At 36.8% G+C, this 20918-nt stretch overlaps 1 protein-coding gene across 1 annotated transcript in view; it reads left to right on the forward strand.

The window, feature by feature from the left end:
- The window catches only part of DNAH12 (dynein axonemal heavy chain 12), a 230090-nt gene that overhangs the window by 31655 nt on the left and 177517 nt on the right, over nt 1-20918 (forward strand). Inside the window, exons 4-9 of the mRNA XM_060161532.1 lie at nt 2893-2974; nt 3172-3198; nt 16944-17133; nt 17778-17850; nt 18460-18618; nt 18825-19020. Of these exons, the coding sequence (XP_060017515.1) occupies nt 2893-2974; nt 3172-3198; nt 16944-17133; nt 17778-17850; nt 18460-18618; nt 18825-19020 (727 nt within the window). The remainder of the gene's footprint in view (nt 1-2892; nt 2975-3171; nt 3199-16943; nt 17134-17777; nt 17851-18459; nt 18619-18824; nt 19021-20918) is intronic.

The following is a 20918-nucleotide window of genomic DNA, read 5'->3' on the forward strand; positions in this document are numbered from 1 at the left end:
CGGTGAGATTGTATTGCTATAAACTTCCCTCTTAAAACAGCTTTTGCTGCATCCCATAGGTTTTGTGTCATCGTGTTTTAATTTTGATTTAGTCAAGCTCAGTAAGGCACAACAGGGAAATGAGGCTACTCATAAAAGCTAATTCAGTCTTAGTCTCTTTTAATAAATGAAGAATGTCTAGAATGTGGGAGAGAAAATTTTCACCCTCCATTGGTCAGCAACATCTGGAATTCTGGGGTCACACTATAAGATGGATGTTGCTAAACCATTATAGCTACCAATGAGAGTGAGGAATTTTGAAACTACCTAATTTGAAGGGAACTGATTTGCTTAATGGGGAGGAGTTTAGACAGGCCTGAGTTCATATCCCATCTCTACAGCTTATTAATGTGAATTTGGCAAGTCAAGTAACTTTGCTTATCCTCATCTTCCCATCTGTAAGATGGGGATAATATTATAATAATGGTTACCTCTTAGGGTTTCTGTGAGAGTTAAATGAGATCCATGCATATAAAGATCTTATGCCAATGCCTAGAACGTCAGAAACTCACCATAAATGGTAACTTTTATTGACAGGAATGGTCAAAGGAACTGGATAGGTATTACTAAGTTTTGGAAGGGTAACAAAGAAGAGGAATGTGACTTTTTTATATAGCTCCAGAGAATATAATTTAAAAGGATACAACTCTAGAAATTTATTTCGAAGAATATGAGCTAGCTGACAATAAATTGAGCTACCTCAGAAAGTGATGAATGTCATCTCCCCTCACCCATCCTGGGGTACAACTTGAAATTTTTGAGAGTATTCATGCATTAAAGAAAGTACTGAACTAGATATGCAGAATCTTTTCCACATCCACTATTCTGATCATTCATTCTACAGATATTTATTGACCTTGATGGACACTATCTAAGTGCTATGGATAGATCGGTGAGCAAAACAGACATGATCTTTTTCTTTATGGCATTTACTAGTTTATGCCTTTATTGTTCTGGGGGCCATCCTTCCCTTCAAATTCCTTTTAGTTCTCCTTTTGCCTCTGACCATGTCTCCTTTGCCTCCTTCAGTTGTTCTTCCTCATTCCTGTCACGCTTGACATCCTTCAATCTTCTTTCTTAAGTCTCTTTTCTTTCCCTTGTATACTTTCTGCTTTGGCCATCTCTTCTAGCGTATTTAGACTTTACCAACTGGTAGATTTGTCTTTCTAAAAATGTTCTCATGCTTAAAAACTCTTAGTGACTCCCCATTGTCTACTAATAAAAAAGCTTGCTATTTGAGACCCTTAGCTAGATATTCCAGTCCACTTCTCCAAACTTATCTCCATCTGGTTCCATAACTTCTGAGCAGATTGGACAACTCCTTATTTTCAATTTTTGCCTTTGATTGTTCCCTTGTCTTCCTGTTTCTTAGGGCCTTTATCTTTTCAGATCTATCTGCCCAGGAAAGCCACATCTCCAACTGAGATCCTCTTCTTCATTTCAAGCTTATTGCAAATGCTAACTTGTTCACATAACCTTCAAATATACCTTCAGGTGGAAGTGAACTTGTCCCTCCTCTGAACCATCAGGGTCCCATACTTTTTTTTTTTTCTTTTTTGCGGTACATGGGCCTCTCACTGTCGTGGCCTCTCCCATTGCAGAGCACAGGTTCTGGATGTACAGGCTCAGCGGCCATGGCTCACGGGCCCAGCTGCTCCACGGTATGTGGGATCTTCCCGGACCGGGGCACGAACCCATGTCCCCTGCATCGGCAGGCGGACTCTCAACCACTGCGCCACCAGAGAAGCCCTCCCATACTTTTTATATGGCACTCTGATCTTATCTTCCTACACTTTCAGTTTATAAATTCCTTGAAACTTGTTGCTGCTATGTTTTAATAAAACCTAGTAGGGACTTCCCTGGTGGCGCAGTGGTTAAGAATCCGCCTGCCAATGCAGGGGACATGGGTTCGATCCCTGGTCCGGGAAGATCCCACATGCCACGGAGCAACTAAGCCCGTTTGCCAGAACTACTGAGCCTGCGCTCTAGAGCCCACGGGCCACAACTACTGAGCCTGCGTGTCACAACTACTGAAGCCTGCGTGCCTAGAGCCCATGCTTTGCAACAAAAGAAGCCACTACAATGAGAAGCCCGTGCACTGCAATGAAGAGTAGCGCCCATGAGCAGCAACGAAGACCCAACGCAGCCACAAATAAATAAAAATAATTAAATTAAAAAAAAGAAAAGGTACTTTCCAAAAAAAAAAACCTAGTAGGGTATCTTGCAGAATATAAACATTCAGTAAGTATTTGGTGACAGATGAACAGATTATATGATGATATAATTTTATTTAAAGAAGAAATTATATTTTATGGATGATAAATTCCTACATTCACAACTTTTTATTGAGCACCTACTATGTAGCAGGTACTATTTTGAGCATTGGGATAAGGCAATGAATAAAACGGTCTACAACATATAGTATGTCAAATGGTGGTAAGTACTATGAAGCAAGGTAAGTGAGGATAAAAGGGATGGATAGTGAAGGAAGTGCTACTTAATGTAAGGGGTAAGGGTAGTCTTCTCTGACAGTGTGGCATTTGAACAGAGATAACACATACATAAGGGCCCACATGCATCAGAATTAACTTAAAAATTGTCATATTATAATTGAACATTATTGATTATTATTTTTAGTTTCCTTTTATATTACACATGAATAATTTGAATATTAGGACTCATTGATAATGGCAATTGAGATTTATTTCTTACAGAAAATTCAGTAAGGTAAAGAACTCTTGAATATCTCTTCTTCAAGTATAGTTGAAAAAATGTTCAAATTGTTATGTTTTAATAATATATCTTAATGTTATATTCAAGAAAGTCATACATTGTTCTAACTATAAATTTCAGAATTGAAGGAGCCAAACGAAATTTAGCCAGAACATTGGATAAAAGAACACCTTCATCACCAGAGCCAGATTATCCTCCAACTGTAGGTTTATATTTTCTCTTTAAAAAGTGTATCTTTATACTATTTTAACTCTTATTTTAAATCAGTCTCAATATAACTAGTATTTTTTAAAGAATAATACATATATTTAAAACTATATTTTTGATTTAAAAAATTTAAAATTACTTTAAAAACTTTCTTCTTGATTTAATTATGTCTTGTTTGTTTGCTTTTAACAGATGACCAGTGAAATTAAAAAGAAAGGAGTGAGTTCAATTTTTTATATTTCTTGCTTTGAAAATGTTCAAACAAATTGTTACAGAGTAGCTCCTTCTAAGACCACCTGCTAAATTCCATCCTAGAGAAGAAAGAAATTTAGAAACATTATTTTCTCTGCCAAAGGTACATGCGTGCCATGATGACAATGCAGGTTTTATTTATTTATTTTTGGCTGCATTGGGTCTTCATTGCTGCACACGGGTTTTATCTAGTTGCAGAGAGCAGGGGCTACTCTTCATTGCAGTGCGTGGCTTCTTATTGCGGTGGCTTCTCTTGTTGCAGAGTACGGACTCTAGGCAAACAGGCTTCAGTAGTTGTGGTACGCGGGCTCCATAGTTGTGGCTCATGGGCTCTAGAGCGCAGGCTCAGTAGTTGTGGCGCATGGGCTTAGTTGCTCCACGGCATGTAGGATCTTCCTGGACCAGGGTTCGAACCCGTGTCCCCTGCATTGGCAGGCGGATTCTTAACCACTGCGCCACCAGGGAAGGCCCGACAATACAGGTTTTTTTGTTTGTTTGTTTGTTTTTGTGGTACGCGGGCCTCTCACTGTTGTGGCCTCTCCCGTTGTGGAGCACAGGCTCCGGATGCTCAGGCTCAGCGGCCATGGCTCACGGGCCCAGCCGCTCCATAGCATGTGGGATCTTCCCAGACCAGGGCACAAACCCGTGTCCCCTGCATTGGCAGGCAGACGCTCAACCACTGCACCACCAAGGAAGCCCCTATACAGGTTTTAAGAGTTACATTTTTGTTGCTATTCATTATTTGAGGATTAATTGTAAATATTTTTGTTGTTATTCCAAAGAATTGAAAAAAAATATCCAAAGTGGTAGTTATAAAGGAAAATACATCTCCCTTTTCATTGTCTTGATGTTGATATAATGATGACTGCTTATTTTGAATCCATTGTGTGCCACCCACATGCTAGATGATAGAGATTAAAAAAAAAAAGACACTGACTGCATGGGTGACAACATGGGACTGTGATGTGATTGTTGGAAAGATGAAAACATGTAAAATCTCCTTAACAGCAAAGGATATGGAAAGTTATGGAGCTGGTTACACAAAAGAAGAATTTATGCAGCATATTACCAGATGGGGGTACAGGCTTTCCAGAACCCTTGAAGTTCCCTCTTGGGATAGAGGGCTAAGGATACCTTCCTACTGACTGAGGCTCTTTGGAAGAATCTCATTTTAGCTAATCCAAGTTTTTTGTCTTTTTAAAATACTCCTCCTCCTCCTCCCTCTGCCTCCCAACTTTTCCGGAGACTTGGGCTGTGGATTTGCCTCTTTACTAGATGTAAGAACTGATATAAAACAACCCCCAAACATTTATAAATATTTAATGTGAGGCTGGGTGAACTGCAAGATATTTTTGTGTATATGTGTTTAGCATCCTCATCCTTCCTCCATAGTTTTTGCCTTTAGTGTCTTACAATCTAAAATAGGTAGCTGGGTATGAAACAGTAATTCACTCTTAAACCCACTGCCTTGGCAATCTGGCTTCTAGGAACTCCACCACTTCATCATAAATGTCACCAATGACCAGTAGTTTCCAAACCCAAAGGATATTTTTTCAATATTTCTCTCGCTAGACCTTCAGCTGACTTTTAAAAACTTTTTACTTTTAAATAATTGAACACATGTATCAGTAGAACAGAATAGATGACTCAGAAATAGACACACTCAGCTACAGCCAACTGATTTTTGACAAAGGTGCAAAAGTCAGTTCAATGGAAAAAGGATAATCTTTTCAACAAATGGGGTAGAGCAATAGGACAACCATAAAATAACAAAAGAAATAAGCAACAAAAACCCCAAACCTCAGCCTAAACTTTGCCTATTGTACAAAAATTAACTAAAAATTGATCATAGATTTAAATGTAAAACAAAATTATTTTAAAACTTTTAGAAGAAAATCTAGGACTTGGCCAAGAATTCTTAGACGTGACATCAAAAGCACAATCCATATTAAGGACCTAAATGTAAGATTGGAAACCATAAAACTCCTAGAAGGTAACATAGGCAGAATACTTTTTGACATAAATTGTAGCAATATTTTTTTTGGATTGGTCTCCTAAGGCAAAGAAAACAAAAGCAAAAATAAATGAATGGGACCTAATTAAACTTGAAAGCTTTTGCACAGCAGAACCATCAACAAAATGAAAAGGCAACCTACTGAATGGGAGAAAATATTTGCAAATCATATGACTGATAAAGGGTTAGTATCCAAGGTATATAAACAGCTCATACAACTAACTTAATGTCAAAAAAACAAATAACCCAATTAAAAAATGGGCAGAAGACCTGAATAGACATTTTTCTAAAGAAGACATACAGATGGCTAACAAGCACATGAAAAGATGCTCAACATTCATTTGTCATTCATTCATCAGAGAAATGAAATCAAAAACCACAATGAGATATCACCTCACACCTGTCAAAATGACTACCATCAAAAAGACCACAGAGGCAGCCACTCCCATGGGCAAACGCCCAGGGGCTGCTCCTGTCCTGTGCTCCCTCCCTCTGCCTTTCACTTCCCAGCTCCCAATATCTTGGAAGCTTTGAAGCTCAGCAAAGAAGGGAAATCCATTGAGAACAGTCTGTAAAGTGTCAAGCAATATCCAGATATCACCTGCACTGTGCCTGTCCCCTGCCTGAACCCAGAATTCTTCCACCAAGTGAATGGTACTGGGTCCCACATTGGCATTGCTCATATGGTTGATGAAGACATATTGACAGAGTTGTTGTTGCCATGTGGCTGACAGGGTCTTGGTGCTCCAGCTGGGTGTCAGGCCTGTGCCTCTGAGGTGGGAGAGCTGAGCTCAGGACATTGGTCCACCAGAGATCTCCCGGCTCCATGTAATATCAAATGGTGAAAGCTCTCCCAGTGATCTCCATCTAAACGCTAAGACCCAGCTCCACTCAATGACCAGCAAGCTACAGTGCTGGAAACACTATGCCAAACAACTAGCAAGACAGAAACACAACACCACCCATTAGCAGAGTGGCTGCCTAAAATCATAATAATGCCACAGACACCCCAAAACACACCACTGGACTCGGCCCTGCCCACCACAAAGACAAGATCCAGACTCATCCACCAGAACACAGATACCAGTCCCCTCCACCAGGAAGCCTACACAACCCACTGAACCAAGCTTACCCACTGGGGGCAGACACAAAAAACAACAGGAACTACGAACCTGCAGCCTGTGAAAAGGAGACCCCAAACACAATATTAAGCAAAATGAGAAAAGAGAGAAACACACAGCAGATGAAGGAGCAAGGTAAAAACCCACCAGACCAAAGAAATGAAGAGGAAATAGGCAGTCTACCTGAAAAAGAATTCAGAGTAATGATAGTAAAAATGATCCAAAATCTTGGAAATAGAATGGAGAAAATACAAGAAACATTTAACAAGGACCTAGAAGAACTAAAGAGCAAACCAACAATGATGAACAACACAATATATGAAATTAAAAATTCTCTAGAAGGGACCAATAGCAGAATAATTGAGGCAGAAGAATGGATAAGTGACCTGGAAAATAAAATAGTGGAAATAACTACTGTAGAGCAGAATAAAGAAAAAGAATGAAGAGAATTGAGGAGAGACTCAGAGACCTCTGGGACAACATTAAACCCACCAACATTCAAATTATAGGGGTCCCAGAAGAAGAAGAGACAAAGAAAGGGACTGAGAAAATATTTGAAGAGATTATAGTTGAAAACTTCCCTAATATGGGAAAGGAAACAGTCAATCAAGTCCAGGAAGCGCAGAGAGTCCCATACAGGATAAATCCAAGGAGAAACACACCAAGACAGATATTAATCAAACTATCAAAAATTAAATACAAAGAAAAAATATTAAAAGCAGCAAGGGAAAAACAACAAGTAACATACAAGGGAATCCCCATAAGGTTAACAGCTGATCTTTCAGCAGAAACTCTGCAAGCCAGAAGGGAGTGGCAGGACATATTTAAAGTGATGAAAGGGAAAAACTTACAACCAAGATTACTCTACCCAGCAAGGATCTCATTCGGATTCGACAGAGAAAGTAAAACCTTTACAGACAAGCAAAGGCTAAAAGAATTCAGCACCACCAAACCAGCTTTACAACAAATGCTAAAGGAATGTATCTAGGCAGGAAACAAAAGAGAAGGAAAAGACCTACAATAACAATCCCAAAACAATTAAGAAAATGGTAATAGGAACATACATATCAGTAACTACCTTAAATGTAAATGGATTAAATGCTCCAACCAAAAGACATAGACTGACTGAATGGATACAAAAACAAGACCCATATATATGCTGTCTACAAGAGACACACTTCAGACCTAGGAACACATACAGACTGAAAGTGAGGGGATGGAAAAAGAAATTCCATGCAAATGGAAATCAAAAGAAAGCTGGGGTAGCAATTCTCATATCAGACTAAAGAGACTTAAAATAAAGACTATTTCAAGACACAAAGAAGGACACTACGTAATGATCAAGGGGTCAATCCAAGAAGAAGATGTAGCAATTGTAAATATTTATGCACCCAACATAGGAGCACCTCAATACATAAGGCAAATGCTTACAGCCATAAAGGGGGAAATTGACAGTAACACAATTATAGTAGGGGACTTTAACAGCCCACTTTCACCAATGAAAAGATCAAAATGAAAATAAGTAAGGAAACACAAGCTTTAAATGATACATTAAACAAGATGGACTTAATTGACATTTATTGGACATTTCATCCAAAAACAACAGAATACACTTTCTTCTCAAGTGCTCATGGCACAATCTCCAGGATAGAGCATATCTTGGGTCACAAATCAAGCCTTGGTAAATTTAAGAAAATTGAAATCGTATCAAGTATCTTCCAACCACAACACTATGAGACTAGATATTAATTACAGGAAAAAATCTGTAAAAAATACAAACACATGGAGGCTAAACAGTACACAACTAAATAAGCAAGAGATCACTGAAGAAATGAAAGAGGAAATCAAAAAGTAGCTAGAAACAAATGACAATGAAAACACAATGACCAAAACCTATGGGATGCAGCAAAAGCAGTTCTACGAGGGAAGTTTATAGCAATACAATCCTATCTCAAGAAACAAGAAACATCTCTAATAAACAACCCACCCTTGCACCTAAAGCAATTAGAGAAAGAAGAAGAAAAATAACCCAAAGTTAGCAGAAGGAAAGAAATCATAAAGATCCGATCAGAAATAAATGAAAAAGAAATGAAGGAAATAACAGCAAAGATCAATACAACTAACAGCTTGTTCTTTGAGAAGATAAACAAAATTGATAAACCATTAGCCAGACTCATCAAGAAAAAAAGAGAGAGGACTCAGATCCATAGAATTAGAAATGAAAAAGGAGAAGTAACAACTGACACTGCAGAAATACAAAGGATCATGAGTGGTTACTACAAGCAAATATATGCCAATAAAATGGACAACCTGGAAGAAATGGACAAATTCTTAGAAATGCACAACCTTCCGAGACTGAACCAGGAAGAAATAGAAAACATAAACAGACCAATCAGAAGCACTGACTGTGATTAAAAATCTTCCAACAAACAAAAGCCCAGGACCAAATGGCTTCACAGTCGAATTCTATGAAACATTTAGAGAAGAGCTAACACCTATCCTTCTCAAACTCTTCCAAAATATAGCAGAGGGAGGAACACTCCCAAACTCATTCTATGAGGCCACCATCACCCTGTTACCAAAACCAGAGAAGGATGTCACAAAGAAGGAAAACTACAGGCCAATATCACTGATGAACATAGATGCAAAAGTCCTCAACCAAATACTAGCAAACAGAATCCAACAGCACATTCAAAGGATCATTCACCACGATCAAGTAGGGTTTATCCCAGGAATGCAAAGATTTTTCAGTATATGCATATCAATCAATGTGATACACCATATTAACAAACTGAAGGAGAAAAACCATATGATAATCTCAATAGATGCAGAAAAAGCTTTTGACAAAATTCAACACCATTTATCATAAAAACCCCCCAGAGTGCAGGCATAGAGGGAACTTTCCTCAACATAATAAAGGCCATATATGACAAACCCACAGCCAACATCGTTCTTAATGGTGAAAAACTGAAACTATTTCCTCTGAGATCAGGAACAAGACAAGGTTGTCCACTCTAACCACTATTCTTCAACATAGTTTTGGAAGTTTTAGCCACAGCAATCCGAGATGAAGAAGAAATAAAAGGAATCCAAACTGGCAAAGAAGAAGTAAAGCTGTCACTGTTTGCAGATGACCTGATACTATACATAGAGAATCCTAAAGATGCTACCCGAAAACTACTAGAGCTAATGAATGAATTTGGTAAAGTAGCTGGATACCAAATTAATGCACAGAAATCTCTTGCATTCCTATACACTAATGATGAAAAATCTGAAAGAGAAGTTAAGGAAACACTCCCTTTTACCATTGCAACAAAAAGAATAAAATACCTAGGAATAAACCTACCTAGGGAGACAAAAGACCTGTATGCAGAAAACTATAAGACACTGATGAAAGAAATTAAAGATGATACAAACAGATGGAGAGATATACCATGTTCTTGGATTGGAAGAATCAACATGTGAAAATGACTATACTACCCAAAGCAATCTAGATTCAGTGCAATCCCTATCAAACTACCACTGGCATTTTTCACAGAACTAGAACAAAAAATTTCACAATTTGTATGGAAACACAAAAGAGGCCCAAATAGCCAAAGCAATCTTTTTTTTCCCCCTTAGGTTAATTTTTATATTACTTATCATTGTACTGCTATAGCTAAATCAACTAAATATAATTTTACATAGTGTTGCTCAAAAGATCTACAAACAACAAGGCTGATATTTACCTTAAAAAGGAGCATTTTTAAAATAAAAAAAGAAAACAATTATGTTCCAAATGAATGGCACTGGGCAAAATACATATTACCAGTAACATATTTAGACAGTGAGTATCAGGTGCCGATTGGTTTCTCTTAATACGCATAAGAGGCTTGAAGAAGATCTTGAAAATAATGTTACTCCCTCTAAATTTTTAGCTTCTACATAGTGTCAGATGTTATAATTGATATGAAGTATAAATGCGTTTAGGCAAAAGTAAAAATCCACATACAAAGTAAAATAGCAGAATCTGTAGAGACTTTCTGTAGAAGGCTCTCTTCTCTTGTGGTAACATCCTTTAGTACATATCCAGAATAGATTAAATTGAAACAATATATTTTGATACAGTAGCTACTTTCATATACTCTTACTAAATATTATAAAATTCCAAAAATACATAAATATTCCTTCTACCATGCATTGTGCTCCATTTTGGGCCTGATGAGGTTGTGGTTACTATTTTAACAGTTAAACAGTGCACCTCAAAAGTTCTGCCATCTATAAACAGTGAATGGAGACAGTGGTGAGGGCTCTAGAGAGATGGCAAAGTACCTTTAAAGTGAAAATTTTTTATGTAGTGTCTCCAAATTAGAGGAGAGGAGGATACAGGGTAGGGGAGGTAAGCAGGGTAAAACAATTTTAAAATGACACTGCTTAGGAGTATATATTTAACGATAACTACTATATCTTGTCTATCCTTTATACTAATCTGGAATAACTGCATGTTTGTGCAAAATAAAGTTTCTACTTTATAGGAAGAGGAGCAGTGTGTTAGGAAAAGCATGTTCTTAGGGGAAGATGTGAAGACATCTCTCTCGTAAGTGCTATTTTACTTGGTAAATCTTTTGGCTACATCACTATATGCTATTTCAACCTCCTTATCACTGGGGCTGGTAGCCAAAACAATGTTAAGAAAGAAAAACAGAGGTGGAGGAATCAGGCTCCCTGCCTTCAGACGATACTACAAAGCTACAGTAATCAAGACAGTATGGTACTGGCACTAAAACAGAAATATAGATCAATGGAACAGGATAGAAAGCCCATAGATAAACCCACACACATATGGTCACCTTATTTTTGATAAAGGAGGCAAGAATATGCAATGGAGAAAAGACAGCCTCTTCAATGATTGGTGCTGGGAAAAGTGGACAGCTACATGTAAAAGAATGAAATTAGAACACTCTGTAACACCATACACAAAAATAAACTCCAAATGGATTAAAGACCTAAATGTAAGGCCAGACATTATCAAACTCTTAGAGGAAAACATAGGCAGAGCACTCTATGACATAAATCACAGCAAGATTCTTTTTGACCCACCTCCTAGAGAAATGGAAATAAAAACAAAAATAAACAAATGGGACCTAATGAAACTTAAGAGCTTTTGCATAGCAAAGGAAACCATAAACAAAATGAAAAGAAACCCTCAGAATGGGAGAAAATATTTGTAAATGAAGCAACTGACAAAGGATTAATCTCCAAAATTTATAAGCAGCTCATGCAGCTCAATATCAAAAACACAAACAACCCAATCCAAAAATGGGCAGAAGACCTAAATAGACATTTCTCCAAAGAAGATATACAGATTGCCAACAAACACATGAAAGGATGCTCAACATCACTAATCATTAGAGAAATGCAAATCAAAACTACAATGAGATATCACCTCACACCAGTCAGAATGGCCATCATCAAAAAATCTACAAACAATAAATGCTGGAGAGCGTGTGGAGAAAAGGGAACCCTCTTGTACTCTTGGTTGGAATGTAAATTGATACAGCCACTATGGAGAACAGTATGGAGTTTCCTTAAAAAACTACAAATAGAACTACCGTATGACCCAGCAATCCCACTATTGGGCATATACCCTGAGAAAACCATAATTCAAAAAGAGTCTTGTACCATAGTGTTCATTGCAGCTCTATTTACAATAGCCAGGACATGGAAGCAAACTAAGTGTCCATCGACAGATGAATGGATAAAGAAGATGTGGCACATATATACAATGGAATATAACCCAACCATAAAAAGAAATGAAATTGAGTTATTTGTAGTGAGGTGGATGAACCCAGAGTCTGTCATACAGAGTGAAGTAAGTCAGAAAGAGAAAAACAAATACCATATGCTAACACATATACATGGAATCAAAAAAAAATAAAAAGGTTCTGAAGAGCCTAGGGGCAGGACAGGAATAAAAACACAGATGCAGAGAATGGACTTGAGGACACGGGGAGTGGGAAGGGTAAGCTGGGACGAAGTGAGAGAGTGGCATGGACATATATACACTACCAAATGTAAAATAGATAGCTAGTGGGAAGCAGCTGCATTGCACAGGGAGATCAGCTCAGTGCTGTGTGACCACCTAGAGGGGTGGGAGGGAGATGCAAGAGGGAGGGAATATGTATATGCATAGCTGATTCCCTTTGTTATAAAGCAGAAACTAACACACCATTGTAAAGCAATTATAGTCCAATGAAGATGTTAAAAAAATTGACCACAAATAACTAATGTTGGTGAGGATGTAGAGAGAAGGGAGCCCTTGTACACTGTTGGTGGGAACATAAATTGGTGCAGCCACTATGGGAAACAGTGTGGAGGTCCCTCTAAAAACTAAAAATAGAACTACATATGACCCCACCATTCCATTTCTGGGTATATATCCAAAGAAAACAAAAACACTAATCAAAAAGATAAATGCACCCTAATGTTCACAACAGCATTATTTACAAAAGCCAAGACGTGGATAAGGAAGATGTGAATTTATATACATATATATAATTTATATACATATATATATATATATGTAATGGAATAACTCAGCCATAAAAAAGAATGAAAATTTTCCATTTGCAACAACAAAGATAAACCTGGAGAGTTTTATGCATAGAGAAATGAGTCAGACAGAGAAAGGTAAATACTGTATGTTATCATTTATATGTTGAATCTAAAAAATAAAACAAATGAAGTAATATAACAAAAGAGAAACAGACTCACACATACAGAGAAAAAACTAGTGGTTACCAGTGGGGAGAGGAAAGGGAGGAGGGGCAAGATAGGGGTAGGTGATTAAGAGGTACAAACTACTATGTATAAAATAAATAAGCTATAATGATACATGGTATAGCACAGGGAATATAGCCTATATTTTATAACTTTAAATGGAGTATAATCTATAAAAATTTTGAATCACTATGTTGTACATCTAAAACTAATATATATTGTAAATCAACTGTACCCAATTTAAAAAAGCAGTCTGGGACTTCCCTGGCTGTTCAGTGGTTAAGACTCTGCACTTCCATTGCAGTGGGCATGAGTTCAATCCATGTTCGGGGAACTAAGATCCTGCGTGCTGCGCAGCACGGCCAAAAAATAAAAAAATAAAAAGCACAATCCATAAAAAAACCAATAAATTTTATTTCATAAAAATTAAAAACTATAGCTAGGTGAAAGATTCTGTTAAGAGGATGAAAAAACATGCTACATACTGCAAGAAAATATTCACAAATCACATATCCAACAAAGGACTTGTATCTAGAATATTTAAGAACTCTCAAAACTAACAGGATAAAAACAAAAACTCCAATTAGAAAATGAGTAAAAGACATGACTAGACATTTTACCAAAGAGGATATATGGATGGCAAATAAGCACATCAAAGATGCTCAACATTATTAACTGTTAGGGAAATGTAAATTAAAACTGTGATGAGTTATCACTACATACCCATTAGTATGGCTAAAATAAAAAATAGTCACAATTCCAGCTGATTTTTGACACTGCTGAATATTCATTTCCTTTTAAATGCCCTTATACTTATTTTTCTAGTTCTCTAAATATTATTTCTCTGTCATCTTCATGGGTTTCGCTTCCCTGCCTGACTGTAGCCCAGTGTTCTCTTTCCTTGGATCTTCCTGGATGATTCTCTTCTGATTTCAAGTACCTTCCATATTTTGATGACTCCCATAGATTTTGATGCACAAATACCTCAAATTCAACATGTCAGAAAAAATGAACTTATCAGCTTCTTCCATAAGACGTCTCTTCCTCCTTATTCTCTCTTCTAGTTATCGCTATTTACCCAATCACTCATGCTTAATACACCTGAGTCTTAACTTCTTTTTCCCCCTCTCTCTGCCATACAATTAGTCCCCAAATGCTACGAATATTTCTCCAATCAGTCCTCTTTTTGTCCTAGCCTTAGATCAGGTCTTCCTCTTTCCCCTTGACTACAATAGCCATCAGTGGCTTCCCATAACATACAGAATTAAATCTTAATGTGTATGCAAGGCTTTCTGTAATATGACTCCTACCTATTCTCCTGCCTCTCCTCTCACCACGCTCTGTATCATATTTTATGCTTCACCAACGTGGACTTTCTTATTCATCCTTGAGGAAACATAATTTATCTATCTATCCATCCATCCTTCCTTCTATCATCTGTCTATCTATCTTAAAAACCATGAGTTTACACTTATGCCTCCTATTCCAATTTAATATCACTGGGTTCATTCTAGTCTTCCCTCTTTCCTTATTTGTTGCTCCCTTCTCTCCCAGTCAGAAACCTAGCTTTTATGAACCACAGTATATTTACTTATTTTGTTAAATTCTAGAATACACATAAACTGTTTTTAAATTGCTAACCCATAACATGTGAGAAACCTACTCTGCACCACCAGGGAAGTCCCACCATCTTCACTATTTTAAAATGTACTGTTCAGGACTTCCCTGGTGGCACAGTGGTTAAGAATTCACCTGGCAATGCAGGGGACACAGGTTCGAGCCCTGGTCCCGGAAGATCCCACATGCCGTGGAGCAACTAAGACTATGCCGCCACAACTGCTGAGCCCATGTGCCACAGCTACTGAAGCCTGCATGCCTAGAGCCCGTGCTCCGCAACAAGAGGAGCCACCGCAATGAGAAGCCCGCACACCGCAATGAAGAGTAGCCCCCGGCAACTAGAGAAAGCCTGTGCCCAGCAATGAAGACCCATTGCAGCCAAAAATATATAAATAAATTAAGTAAAAAGAAATAACTAGGGGCTTCCCTGGTGGCGCAGTGGTTGAGAATCTGCCTGCCAATGCAGGGGACATGGGTTCGAGCCCTGGTCTGGGAAGATCCCACATGCTGCTGAGCAAATAGGCCCGTGAGCCACAACTACTGAGCATGCGCGTCTGGAGCCTGTGCTCCGCAACAAGAGAGGCTGCGATAGTGAGAGGCCCGCGCACCGCGATGAAGGGTGGCCCCTGCTTGCTGCAACTAGAGAAAGCCCTCACACAGAAACAAAGACCCAACACAGCCAAAAATAAATAAATAAATAAATATTTTTTTAAAAAAAATAAATAAAGTGTACTGTTCAGTGGTGTTAAGTATTTTCACATTGTGCAACTAACCTCCAGAATATTCTCATATTGTAAAACTGAAACTCTACACTCATGAAACAACTCTCCATTTCCTTTTCCCCCTAGTCTCTGGCAAGTGGCATTCTATTTTCTGTTTTATTAATTTGACTACTGTAGATACCTCATATAAGTGGAATCATAAGGTGTTTATCTTTTTGTCATTGGCCTATTTCATTTAGCATAATGTCCTCAAGTTTCACCCATCTCCTAAATTTTTAAGCATTCTTTCCCCTTTATTTGAGATATACTTTGCAAATATTTTCTCCCAGATTGTCAGTAGTCTTTTGACCTTTTTTATTATGATATTTTTAAAACATGCAAACATTTAAATTTTATGTAGTCAGAATTTGTCAATCTTTTTTTCCTTTTTTGTACCTGGAATTTGAATCATAGTTATAAAGTCTTTCCCTATGCTTAATTATAGAAGAATTTTATCAGGTTTTTTCTGGCCTTGTATAGTTTTATTATTTAGTTTAATTAAATTTCTGATCTATTTGGAATTTATTCTTGTGTATGTTGGAAGATATGTGTTAAATTTATCTTTTCCCGAATGGCTAACCAGTTGTCCCAGAAATATTTACTAAAATCTTTATCTTTGCTTCAGTGATTTGGGGTGCCACATTTATCATATGCTACATTTTCCTATGGACTGAAGCTATACCTGGACTTTCTATTTTTTTTTTTCCCCAGTGGTGTGTCTATTCATGTACCTGTACCACACTATTCTCATCAGGGAGACTTTATAGTATGTTTTAATGTCTCCTAGGAATAGTTCTTCCTTACAAATATTCTTTCTCAGGGATTTCTTGGCTATTTATTTTTCCACTTGAACTTTAGTCTCTACTTGTCTAGTTTCTTAAAAATGTGTGTAGATATTTTTATTGGTATTGCATTAACTTGATTTTGGGACAACTTTAAATTTTCATGATGTTAAAATATCTTTACCAAGATCAAGTACTGTCTTTCCATTTGTTCATGTCTATTTTTGTCAGACTACTCATTGTTATGGGAGAATTTATGAAATTATATTATGATGCTAGTATACCAGAATAGTATCTCCAAGAGAGTGGGGCTTTGTCTGTTTTGTTTATTACTATATCCTCAGCATTTGGAACAATACCTGAATATTTGTTGAATTAATGAATATTTGTTAAATGAAGGAATAGTAAGTTAGATTAAGGATGTTTGTTTTGCCTTGAGAAAGTGAAGAGTATACTAAGAACATTAATTTGGAGAGAACGCATCATAAATAAAAATGTAAAATAGTTTCTTTGTAGGTTGTACTTTTGGATAAAATATTTTTATTCTGAAAACATGTTATTTTTCATAATATTTTTACTCTGGAATGCTACATTTCACATGTATCATTGAAATGCTACACCATTTAGAACATTTAATTTTTTCTTATTACATTCTCAGTTCAACTATATTTATTTGAAACAATGTGTAGAGAGTAGTCCCATAGTACCTATTCAGCAGGAATGGCTGGATCACATGTTAATGCTGATACCTGAGTCTTTAAAGGAAGGGAAAGAAAGAGAAGAACTCATTCAAAGTCTCATAAATGAGGTGTCAAGTGATTTTGAAAAAAGCATGAAGAGATATTTGGGTAAGTGGTATTTAACACACACCAAGCTTGCTTGTTCCCCCACCTCTCCCAATCGAAAGTAGAAATATGAATAATGAACATTATATGTTTAGCTATATATATTTCTTAGATATTTTTAAAGTTTTAACTTTGAGCCTATAACCTAGTCAAATCTTTGTAATTTAAGGACACTGTTTTTAAGGGTACTTTTTGTAATTTTTATGTGCTTAATAGCTTTTTAATTTTTTACTTTGTCTTTATGGTTATACTATTTACAGGATTGTAAGAAAATATTAATGTGTTTGGGGAGATTTATTAGGGATTTAACCTTTGCAATTTTTAATTGGATTAATTGTTTTAAGTGACCATGCCAGTGACCTTTGAATAGATAGGATGAGAAAAACTGAGAACTTATTAAAGCTTTACTGTATCTGAATTCACCTCCAAAGCAGGGCCGAAATTGTACCAAGAGCATGATTTTGTTTCACATAAGGGATTTTTTTCTTATACTCATTTTGATTCATATTAAACTATACTATCCATTATCAAAAGTTAGAAACTTTGATTTCAGTTAAGTCTTGCAAGGATTGTCAAGAAGCATTAACCTATCTATCTATCTATCTATCTATAAAATATATGTATATATATACTTTTTTTTTTTTGAGTGAGGAGTGTTCTTGTGAGACCTCCAGTTAAATGGCTTGAAGATGAAGGAGGCCGTTTACCTGAATCCCCTGTGTAAGTAAAATTTTTATAAAACAGTACTGTATCTAGGTTTTGATAACAGATTGAAAATAAACAGATCTTTCATTCAAGGCTACAGCTGTGAAGCTCAAAAGTGTTTTGAAAACATGTAAAAAAAAAAATAGTACTACTGTTTTTGTTTTTCCCCAAAGGTATCCTCTACATTGAACTTATCTAGTTGTTGCTTATGCAATTAGTGGGAACATTTATGGATGTATAACTCAACTCGGCCTTAAGTAAGCTTTGGAGTTTGCCAGACAGATTTCTCTGTCTCTTCTTCCCAATCCTAAGGACTGAGTTTGTTTATCTCTACCCAGGGTAACTGAACCAGAGTACAGTGGAAGTTAGGGAACTCATGCCTGGCCCATCAGCCTGCCTTACACACAAATGATCTCTGATGTCTTTGAAGATAATGAACTCTCAAGATCTTGATGTATTTTTATTACATGCTTATCTCCTAAGTTTCCCATTGCTGAGTACATTTCTCCCTTCTCAATCCCCAGTCTTCTCACTTTGATACTAATTCCATGTCATAAATATTATTTCCTAAAATTTAGAATGTATCATTTGAATCCTGTTTGATATGGTGTTTTGCTTTTCCAGAGGCCTGGATTATTCTAAGCGTTGGCATTCTAACTATCTGCAGACAAGAAATCAAATATTAGCTAGTTTGTACATTGTTCATCCAACTATGAAAATGTTATTGGACCTTGGTTATACAACATTTGCCAATACAGTTTTGCTAGACTTAACTGGAATTAGGTAAAATCCCATATTTATTAATTAACATTTAAAATTTTAATGTCTCCTGCTTGAGTCTATATTTTGACTATATAATTTTAAAAAGTGATTGATAAATACTCAGGACTTTTCTTAGGTTAAAAAATTTTTTAATTTATCTTGTTTCAATAATTTTGTATCATGACCAATATCTATTGTTTGCTTTAAATCATTTTTTTCATAAATAGAGGTAAAGGCCCAATTGATTGTGATTCACTGAAAAATGATTTATCAATACAAGCTAGAAAGGCAGAAGAGAAGATAATGAACACTTGGTATCCAAAGGTTATAAGTCTCTTTACCAAGAAGGAGTCACTAGAAGGCATTAAACCTGAGAAACTGGATGCATTTTATAACTGTGTTTCCACACTTATGTCAAATCAGGTAAATAGGTTTTGTATATTTTAAATGATAATGTTATTGAAGTTACTTTAGTATTTTAAATAAATCTTTAGATATAGTGCTGTATAATTATTTTGAAATAAATTAAGAAAGACTTTTACTATAATTTTGTTTAAATAACTTTAGCAGAAAAATGCTTCATTTCTGGAAGCAGTCTAAAAATGAGAGGTAAGGGCTTCCCTGGTGGCGCAGCAGTTAAGAGTCTGCCTGCCAATGAAGGGGACATGGGTTCAAGCCCTGGTCTGGGAAGATCCCACATGCCACGGAGCAACTAAGCCCGTGTGCCACAACTACTGAGCCTGTGCTCTAGAGCCAGTGAGTCACAACTACTGAGCCTGTGTGCCTAGAGCCCTGCTCTGCAACAAGAGAAGCCACCGCAGTGAGAAGCCCGCGCGCCACAACAAGGAGTGACACTTGCTGCGACTAGAGAAAGCCTGTGTGCAGCAATGAAGACCCAACACAGCCAATAAATAAATAAAATCTAAAAATAATAAAAATAAAAAATAAAATGAGAGGTAAGTCTAGAAGTATGTGTCAATATTATGATTGATTACTGGATTCATGCTTAAAGGCTATAAACTAATTATCTATAGCTTTATTGGAGTAAATTAACAAAAGTACTATCCTAGTGAACATATTTTTGAACTTACGAAATTACAAGTTAATTGATTCTTGTTTTGTTCTCAATAAAATCTTGGTTCGAAATGTTATTGATCGTCTTTAAATGACAAACAGAAAGAGAATATGAATTTTATACAATTATTTTATGGGCTCCTTGAATTTTTACTATTGTAGAAATGTAATCCTAGAAAAATAGTTTTGAATAAAAACTTTTCCTTTTGGTAAAGACCTTCAAAGATTCCATGAATTTTGCCTTTTTTTTTTAAACACAGGTAGAAGGACTTCCAAGCCTGCTGTATTTTTTAAATTAATTAATTTATTTTTATATTTATTTTTGGCTGTGTTGGGTCTTCGTCTCTGTGCGAGGGCTTTCTCTAGTTGTGGCAAGCGGGGGCCACTCTTCATCGCGGTGCGTGGGCCTCTTACTATCGCGGCCTCTCTTGTTGTGGAGCACAGGCTCCAGACACGCAGGCTCAGTAGTTGTGGCTCACAGGCCTAGTTGCTCAGCAGCATGCGGGATCTTCCCAGACCAGGGCCCGAACCCGTGTCTCCTGCATTGGCAGGCAGATTCTCAACGACTGCGCCACCAGGGAAGCCTGAATTTTGCCATTTTTAAAGGGAATTTTTATATATATATATATATATCTGGTATGTAATACTGTAATGAATATACATGATTTCCTTTTTACCTTTATCCTCTTAAGAGGACTGTGATTATATGATAAGAAGTAAAGAGATGAGGAATGTTTTGAAGATTATTTAGATATAAGTTTGTGTACCTTGCTTAAATTTCTAATAGTTGGTTCTGCATAAGAAAGCATTATTCATACTTTGGTAACTTATAGTGCACGTTTCTAAGTTCCAGTGGCTTCACTCTCACCTAGTGATGTGCTGGAAATCTGACCCCAGGAGAAAAAGCCCTGGTTTGTAGTGTTTGCCAATTTCCATGGGGTAAATATTCCCACCATAGTGATTTTCAAGCATCCAAGAGTTTCGTATCTGGCTCACAAAATTCTTGAATGTTTAACAATTGGCTCTTATAATTGTAGGAGCTAGCTCTAGTACACTACTGTCCCTTGCCCTGTATACATGTCGCCTCATGACACCCCCAAACTTAGGTTTCAGGCCTCTCCTCCCCTCAGTCTTTAACATATTGTTGGGTCTTCTGGAACTTTTTCTGTACCAGGGACAGAATTACTAAAGGATGTAGAAGATTCTGAGTTGCCATTTTAAGATTGTTGATATTCCATAGAAAAATT

The sequence above is a fragment of the Lagenorhynchus albirostris genome, chromosome 10 (genome assembly GCF_949774975.1).
Source record: "Lagenorhynchus albirostris chromosome 10, mLagAlb1.1, whole genome shotgun sequence".
In the NCBI taxonomy this organism is placed as follows: Eukaryota; Metazoa; Chordata; class Mammalia; order Artiodactyla; family Delphinidae; genus Lagenorhynchus; species Lagenorhynchus albirostris.